We start from the raw sequence: 9,166 nt of genomic DNA, 5'->3' as shown, positions 1-9,166 counted from the left end.
CTTCTTCTAATGGGTGATCTTTTTTAATTTTATTGTTATTATTAATTATATTATTATTACCACTATTATTCGTATTATTATTTTCTTTGTGTGATTAAAAAAAATCATTTTGAAATTTAATGGAACTAAAATTGTATAAATGTAAAAAGTCATTACTATTACTATTACTACTATTATTCTTATTATTTTCTTTGTGTGATTCAAAAAATTCATTTAGGAATTTAATAGAACTAAAATGGAAACCAAAAAAAAAAAAAACTAATTAAAAGTTCGGGGAAAACAACAATAATAATAATCTTTTGTTATTTCTTTTTATTATTATTTCTTATATTAACCAAACCACCATTTTTGGAATTTAATGTAACTAAAATGGAACCAAATAAGATTTTGTTTCTATTACCGGCATAAAGGAATAAAATAATTGATATTTAATGTATTAAAGGATGAATGAATTTATGGTTTATTTTACCTACTTCATTGTATTTACCTTTATTTATTTATTTGTTTATTTATTTTTTAATCATCTTCTAGTCCACTTCCAAAAAACTGGGTGGGGCACTGTAGGTACCCCTGAGAACTATGAACACTGGGTAAACCTCAACAATCCATTACTGGACAAGCAAAAATTCTAAGTTACAGCATAAAACATCACTTAAAATGAATTCTTTGGGCTGGTGATGAACTGGATCGTAAGATAAAACCTGTCAGAGGCACTTGTTTAAAACAAAATAAACAAAACAAATTGATCCAATGTATGACAAAGGAGAACAGTAGAGTTGTCTCCAAGTAGTCCATTAGTCCTTCAGACCTCTGAGCTGTCACCATTATCAAGGCTACTTCTAACTATAACAGGCTGGAGGCTAGGCGAGACTCTTGGGGCCTTTTTTGCAGGCGTCCGCCTTGAGCGAACCATCAGTGCCAACACTATTACCACAAGGACGGTGAGAAGCAGTCCCACGACGGCTCCTGTCACCGTCACCACGTCCTCTTCCGCACCTCGTCCACTGAGCTCCCGTGGAGACAGTCCGTCCGCAAACAGCTCCACCCCGGACGCAGAGCGTCGACGGCTGCGGTCCAGAGCGATGTGCATGATATTCGTTCCTCGGTTGTTCTCAGGTCCGATCTCCTCCGCCAGCATCGGGACGTCTCTGTTGGATCGTCTGTAGCGTCCTCTGGCCTCCGCTGGTACAAGGTCACCTGATGTTACTGAGTGGTACTCTACACTCCTCTTGCCAATGCCACGCTTGGCGTTGTCTTTTGAACGTACAGTGTAGATGGTGTGAATGAACCACTCTCTCCCTACTGCCACCTAGAGACCAGAAGATAATTGAGGATGTTGACTTTGTGTCAGATTTGTCTCACAGATTAGCAGTATGCCACTGTATGTACTCATACCATGACTAATAAACCATCAAAAAGATTAGACCTGGAAAAGAGGAGTAGAATCCAGCTTGAATCCGTCAGATCCTGGCTGCTTCACCAGAGACAGGGCAGAGGGGTCATCTACAGCCAGCAGGGCCTTGAAACCCACGTCCCCAAAACTCTTGGCCTGAGTCTCTGGCTGGGCTTTGTCCTAGAGGCAAGGTGGAGTCATGGGACATTTTTCAGACAAATGTTCCGGAAAATGTAAAAACATGTCTTAAAGGGATAGTTCACCCCAAAATTTTGTCATTAATTACTCACCCTCAAGTGGTTTCAAACCCGCAAGACTTTCATTCAACATTGGAACACAAATTCCGAAGAAATCTGAGAGCTTTCAGCAACGCAACTACCATGTTCAAGGCCCAGAAAGGTAGTAAGGATATTGTTAAAATAGTCCATGTGACAACAGTGGTTCAACCGTAAAGTTATGAAACTACGTGAATACTTTTGTGTGTGCAAAGAATACAAAAATAACAACTTTATTCAACTATTTCTTCTCTTCTGTGTCGGTCATTAAAAGCCCCACTAAGTAACTTTTTTTACCTTAAAATAATGTTTCCGAACTCATGTCAGTGGTTCATCAACTCATAACAGGGTGAAACGGCACTTTCGTATTCACTTTGCAACCCTCTATCAGCCATAACAGCACTATGTAAGTTTGGGTCGTCGAGTCGCGGTTTTGTAGTTCAAATGAGACTACAAATGCGACTTGCTTCACTAAAGGTTTTCATACTTTTATAATGTCGTACAACATACTCTACCTTGTCACTGGACATCGTTATTTCCAAAGCCGGTCCTGGATAGCCTTTCAAACAAATAACGTGCATGTGACGCGACGGTAGGCTAAATTAGTTACGACAGCGGTAATGGACAATTCCGCTTCTAACCTGTAGAGGGAGCATTGAGGGAAAAGTGGGGCTTTAATGTGTCTATGGAAGATCAGAATTCTTGGATTTCATCAAAAATATCTTAATTTGTGTTTTGAAGATGAATGAAGGTCTTACAGGTTTGCAATGACATGAGGGCGAAAAATTATGACGGATTTTTCATTTTTGGATTACCTATTCCTTGACCAATTAGTTTCAGTTAACAATAACAACGCTGCTACCATACTCACAATAATTTTGAATCTGTACAGCAGGGATGGAGAATCTGCAAGGCATCCAAACTCAGACTTGGCGGGGTTGTATTTAGGAACGTATCCATCAGCACCGGTGCACAGATACACCTTCTCAATGTTACAGTAGAAAGAGTCACCCAAGTTCTGCACAGGGTCCACCATCACCCGTCCATAGATTGTGTCACCTTGAAAAGAACCAGCTCAGTGTCAGCATAACACAGAACAGGAAACATAAATCACAAGAATGGCAGTTCTAAAAATTACACAACAACAAAACACTCAAACTAAATTTTTACATACAATTTTTATAAGTGATGTTTATCCATGCAAAAACTCCCTGTCAAAATGCATTGCTACAGTTGAAGTCAAAAGTTTACATACACCTTGCAGAATCTGCAAAATGTTCATTATTTTACCAATTTGAACCCTTTCCAACAACGACTGTATGATTTTAAGATCCATCTTTTCACAATGAGGACAACTGAGGGACTGAGGGATATGTAATTATTACAGAAGCTCAAACGCTCACTGCTTTTCCTTCTGGAGCATCAGTGAGCGTTTGAACCTTCTGTAATAGTTGCATATGAGTCCCTCAGATGTCCTCAGTGTGAAAAGATCTCAAAATCATAGTCATTGTTGGAAAGGGTTTCAAATCCCAACATCTTTTCTGTGAAATATCTTACTCAGGTCAGTACTAAATGAAAAATAACATGCATTTTGTACTATCCCTCTTATTTTGGTAAAACAATTAACAGATTCTGCAAGGTGTACATAAACTTTTGACTTCACCTACCAACACATAAAACCACTTCAGAAACACCTTAGAAATCATATACAGTTGATTGCTTATATTCAAGTGCTTAAAGAAATAGCCTTTTGAACTGATTAAGGGAGGTGTTTCAGTAGGCGTACCCTCAGAGAAAGCCGCATCACTCTCCTGACCGAAGCCCATTGATCCATCTGACAACCACAATGCCTTCTTAGACAACAGGAACATCTGTGTGTTCAGACTGAACTCCACTGCCACAGGGTCACTCACCTACAGAAAGAAAAGACAATAATACTTCTTTAGAAGAGCTTCTGGTTTGACTGATAAAATATATCACAAATACATTTTGCATTTTGATATACAAGCAACTGATTAAAGAGATAGTTCACTCAAAAAACTTCTGTCATTAATTATTCACCCTTATGTCGTTACAAACCGGTCAGACATTCGTTCATCTTCAGAAAACAAATTAAGATATTTTTGATGAAAACCGAGAGCTTTCTGATCCTCCATAGACAGCATACTTTTCTGGACCTTGAACGTGGCAGGACCCTTGTTGTCAATGGAAGGTCAGAGAGCTCTCGTTTTTTGTTTTTTTCATGTCTGCTTTATTGACAGAATATTTTTATAGTATACCTGCTGGAAGCGGATATCAAGATCAAAAGTGACTGGCTCTCTAGGGTTGCAGACTGGAGGAACGGAGTACTCCACATTCAGTGCTGCTGTACAGGGAATCAGCTTCACTGTGTATGTACCTGAATAATCACGAACCTGCAGGTCATAGAAACACAGGCATCATACAAGTTTTTATTTACTGTCCTTACAACCACAAAGTGGGGAAACAGTGATAAACTCACAGCAAAGTCTGATATGAACATCCATTGCTGGACAGGCTGGCTGTAGGTCGGCTCCGTCCTGACCAGAGTGAGGTTAAAGGTCAAGCCTGGGTGTTCTGCACTCAATACTATGGACTTCACAGAGGATGCTGGGAAATCAGGAAGATAGCAAGACAGCAAGTTAATTAAATGTATTACAAATGTTCCACAGTTCTAGTTGAGGTCAAAAGTTTACATACACCTTGGAGAACCTGCAAAATGTTAATTATTTTACCACAATAAGAGGGATCATACAAAATGCACATTCTTTTTTATTTAGTGCTTACATGAATAAGATATTTAACATTATATATGTTTACATTTTTTTGAATTTAGAAAAATTACCCCATTCAAATGTTTACATACACTTGATTCTTAATACTGTGTTGTTACCTGAATGATCCACAGCTATGTTTTTTTGTTTAGTGATAGTTATTCATGAGTCCCTTGTTTGTCCTGAACAGTTAAACTGCCTGCTGTTCTTCAGAAAATCCTCCAGGTCACACAAGTTGTTTTTTTCTGCATTTTGAGGGACTTATATGCAACTATTACAGAAGGTTCAAATGCTCACTGATGCTTCAGAAGGAAAAACGATGCATTAAGTGCCAGGGGGTTAAAACTTTTTGAACAGAATAAAGATGTGTACATTTTTCTTATTTTGCCTAACTATGATTTTTTTTTTACATTTAGTATTGCCCTTCAGAAGCTACAGAAGATACATGTTTCCCAGAAGACAAAATAAGTTACATTTACCCTGATCTTCAAATTCAAAAAGTTTTCACCCCCTAGCTTAATGCATTGTTTCCTTCTGAAGCATCAGTGAATTGGTCAAATAATTAAAATTTGCTGATTCTGCAAGGTGTATGTAAACCTTTGACCTCAACTGTATACCGTTTAAAAAGAGAGACATATTTTGATTTTACCTGCAGTCTTCTGCCCCCTCAAATTTGCTGTTGGAAAGAAGACAAAAGGTTGAAAAAACATTGATTTATTTATTCATATTAATGTAATTAATACAAATTTAATTAATAAGAATGAACATAATTAAGGTGCCAAAACTCACAATGATGTGTCGCTACAAACAAGCCCCTAAAGCGAGCTTCTGTGCGGAAGTTCACCACAAGCTTTCCCTGCTCATTAATCCTCATGCTGGTTGGATATAAAGCTCCTGCAGAGAAAATATGTCCAATGTCATTATCATTTCACTTCAGTATTAATAATGTATGACGTTCCCCTTAAACTTCCAATTTCCACATCCTCAACTAATTCTGTAATCTTCTAATGTCCACATGTGATATCTGCATCCCAAGAATATGGGAATTAGGTAGAGATGTGCTCCCCATCACTATCAACATTGGATGCCAGTTTTCCACAAGCTGGTATGATTCATTAAGGTCTTCATGAAATGCCTGCAACATGCTTTGGCTAAAATTCCTCAATGGTCATGTAAAACACCCTTTTTACCTGGTCAAAAACAGCTATGTTCACAGTGACCCGTTTCAGTGCATGTCTCTTTAAATGATAATGAGCTACTGCTAACCCCAACACTCACTTCCACGTGTTTCCATCAAAAACAATAGTAATCGACTGCGTCCTCAGTGCCTCTAATGTCGAGAGAAAAATAAGACACTTATGTTTACTTTTACATCCAACTACAAAACTTGTTTACAAGATATTGTCGTTTCAGCTGAGAAAATGGCGGACAACGTAAAACTGGCTGAGGGCAGAAATATGTAAGGAATAACTGACAACGGGCTAAAATGACATTTTGGAATTAGCAACAAAGGCATTGGATGAGCTGCGCAAGCGGAATAATTGACTTCGGTCCGTTGAATTCTACAGAAATAATGCATACCCGACGTGTGGCGAAGTGATATAGACATGTAATGCGGTCAAGTGCTGCCTGGAACTACAGTGCCTTGCAGAATTATTTCTACCCCTTCATTTTTTTTTCACATTTTGTTTTGTTGCAGCATTATGTTAAACTGCTTTAAATTAGTTTTTTCCCCACATCAATTTACACTCCATACACCATAATAATGACAAAGCAAAACCAGATTTGCAAATTTTACAAATGTATTAAAAATAAAACACTGAAATAAGTACACTGCATAAGTATTCCTACCCTTAACCCAGTACATAGTTGAAGCACCTTTACAGCCTCAAGTTTTTTTGAGTATGATGTGACAAGCTTTGCACATCTGTGCATTTGGCAATTATCTGCCATTCTTTGCCTCACCTTTTCACCTCTCAAGCTCTGTCAGCTTGGATGGGGGCTGGCAGACATTTTCTAGAGTCCTAGTTGTTCCAATCGTCTTCCATTATGGATAATGCTTCTGTGAACCTTCAGTGCAGCAGATTTTTTTCTGAACTCTTCCCTAGATCATTGCCTTAACGCAAGTCTGTCACTGAGCTCTACAGGCTCTCAGGACTTGGTTTTTGCTCTGATATGCATCTTCAGCTGTTAGACCTTTTCTGAGAGGTGTGTGCCTTTCTAAATCATACTCATTCAAATGAATTTGCCACAGTTTAACTCCACTAGAAGTGTAGTAACATCTAGAAGCAATATGAATGCTCCTGAGCTAAATTTCGAGTGTCCCAGGAAAGGGTATGAATACTTATGCAACGGGATCTTTTCAGTTTTTTATTTCTGATAAATTTGCAAAGTTGTTACAAACCTGTTTTGTGCTTTTTCATGATGGTGTATGAGATGTTGATTAATGTGGAAAAAAAGTAATTTAAAGCAGTTTAACAATGCTGCAACAAAACAAAATGTGAAAAAAATGAAGGGGTATGAATATTTTTGCAAGACACTGCACGTTCGCCGTGTGTTTCCCTAAAAATAATGCACACCATTAGAACGTTCATCAGCCAATCAGATACAAGCATTCGAAGGCCCCGTAGTATTACGGTATAGTCTGTCAGAAGCTGTGGGCGGGGCCTGAGCAATATGATGTCATACTGCTCAGAAAATCAGAACTGCTTGATAATTGAGATTGTTTAGTTTTTTTGTGGATTAAAAAAAGAAGTCAATGGATTTTTATCATTGTAGGGGGGTTGAGTCCACACACTGCTGAGACACAAACACCATGTTAAAGTGAATTTAGCACCTGAAGTCTCCTTTAAACACATGATCAATACATTTGTGCTCAAATTCCCAACTTGCCTTGCAGTTCTGCCTGCGGAGGGCTGCCGACACCATCCCTCCACAAGATGGCAGTGTCATACACAAAGGTGAGCCGCAGTTCAGAATGCAGGTCGAAGTGTTGCCAGCCTCCTGCTCCCACAGGGGAATGAAACACGTATGAGACGTGGAGAGGAACCCGCAGGGTCACGTATGACTGCACCAGGTTCAGCACCTTTCAGAAACACATTCAACTGATATATTAAAGATGAACAGCTACAAATACTGTAAAAGAAACTTGTTAAGATTTAAAAAAAGAGGCCAATTCTCCACTAGAGGTTGCTATTAATCAGCGCTGGCTGTTAGACAAAGTAAAGTTCATCAATAAGCCAGGATGCATTTTGTCAGAGGCAAAGATTAGCTTTCTCAAAGCCTAATCTGTTTTGATTGAATGAAACATTTGCTAATTTACATAGTCAATTATAATCAAAATACCAGGCTATAAAAATGTGCTCCTCAGTAATGAGGCCGGTCTGAACACCTGCTGGACGGGGTTTAATCAAGACGAGAAAAATCCCCACGAACATTGTCAAATTCCCATCCTGAGGGAGACGAAGATCCAGGCTTTTCATATTCAACCGGCTCCGTTCAATATCCTCAGCAGGATCCGAGCACGTCTTCTTTTAGATGAAGTGTTTTGAATTCATGTCTCGTTTTACGGAGCTATCACAGACTTTAAGGCTTATTTTGGTAATAACATAGATCATTCAGACATTTAGACGCTAGATTAGGAGGGGGGAGCCATTTAAGCAAGACCTCAAATTCTGGAATGAAATTAATGACTACAAAAGCTCAACGGGTTATGGTGAAGTCAATCTCCTCTTCTGTTGAGAACAATGAGGAGTGTGGCAGAAATAAAACCCGAAGAGAGCTATGGCTGTCACTAAGTGCTGTGCATAATAATAGATGAAAACAAAGAAATTGTCCTGAAGAGGAAACCTACCTATGGAGATGTGTTCATGATGTGTTAATCAAGTTTAACTTGGATGTTGTATTAAAACATGTTAGTTCCCACTCTTATACATGGTCTATAGAATAGCAGATGTCTGGTACCAAAACATACAATGAAGCCAGTAAAGAAAATTATGGGCTAAATCCACACAACATTCTCATTTTCTGTTTAAATCAGATGCCCTTTTAAATCTAGCATATTTGGCTTCTTAATTTTGTATTATACAGATTTCATAATATCTTTTAATTTATTTTAAATTAATTTATTAATTTTGCACCATTCTGTGTAATATTTAATACGGTGTAGTTTCTACTTTGACAAAATTCATGTGAATTCCAGCCTGACTGTATCAGATTAAGTTATAATATTGATCAGAATTTATTTCCAAATAATATAAAAAAATATTTTTTTTTTCTGATGAAAAATACAGTACAAATAGAAATATTGTGAAATAAATTTTAATATATTTTAAAATCTAATTTATTTCTGAGATGGCAAAGCTGAATTTTCAGCATCATTACTCCAGTCTTCAATGTCACATGATCCTTCAGAAATCATTTTAAGATGATGATTTGCTGCTTAAGAGACATTATTATCATTGTAAAAAGTTGTGCTGCCTAATATTTTTGTGAAAACTCTACTTTTCCCCCCAGGATTCTTTGAATAATCAAAAAATAATTACATTTTATTTTCACAAAAAAAGGTGCAAAGAATAATTTGGACAAATTTTAAACATTTATTATAGAGGGTTTTTTACAATCCAAAAATAAAGAAAATCTAACCAATTTAACACTCATGACAGTGTTTTAGTGCCATGTAAAAAAAAAAAAAATTATGAGATTAA

The 9,166-nt window shown here is 37.5% G+C and overlaps 1 protein-coding gene across 2 annotated transcripts in view; it reads right to left on the bottom strand.

Moving 5' to 3' along the window:
- Positions 1 to 201: 201 nt before the first annotated feature.
- The window catches only part of frem2a (FRAS1 related extracellular matrix 2a), a 105,557-nt gene continuing 96,592 nt past the window's right edge, over positions 202 to 9,166 (bottom strand). The window contains exons 17-25 of one of the 2 annotated variants that reach the window (XM_073829876.1): positions 7,349 to 7,545; positions 6,434 to 6,441; positions 5,250 to 5,351; positions 4,169 to 4,296; positions 3,948 to 4,082; positions 3,455 to 3,581; positions 2,540 to 2,727; positions 1,427 to 1,573; positions 202 to 1,309 (exon numbers count right to left, since the gene is read on the bottom strand). In XM_073829876.1, coding sequence (XP_073685977.1) covers positions 803 to 1,309; positions 1,427 to 1,573; positions 2,540 to 2,727; positions 3,455 to 3,581; positions 3,948 to 4,082; positions 4,169 to 4,296; positions 5,250 to 5,351; positions 6,434 to 6,441; positions 7,349 to 7,545 — 1,539 coding nt within the window. In that variant the 3' untranslated portion in view covers positions 202 to 802. Of the gene's footprint in view, positions 1,310 to 1,426; positions 1,574 to 2,539; positions 2,728 to 3,454; positions 3,582 to 3,947; positions 4,083 to 4,168; positions 4,297 to 5,109; positions 5,137 to 5,249; positions 5,355 to 6,433; positions 6,442 to 7,348; positions 7,546 to 9,166 lie in introns of both variants that reach the window. The other variant, XM_073829875.1, reaches the window with a different exon arrangement.

This window comes from Garra rufa, chromosome 23 (assembly GCF_049309525.1).
Source record: "Garra rufa chromosome 23, GarRuf1.0, whole genome shotgun sequence".
Classification (NCBI taxonomy): domain Eukaryota; kingdom Metazoa; phylum Chordata; class Actinopteri; order Cypriniformes; family Cyprinidae; genus Garra; species Garra rufa.
This window is presented reverse-complemented; position numbering and strand designations above follow the sequence as displayed.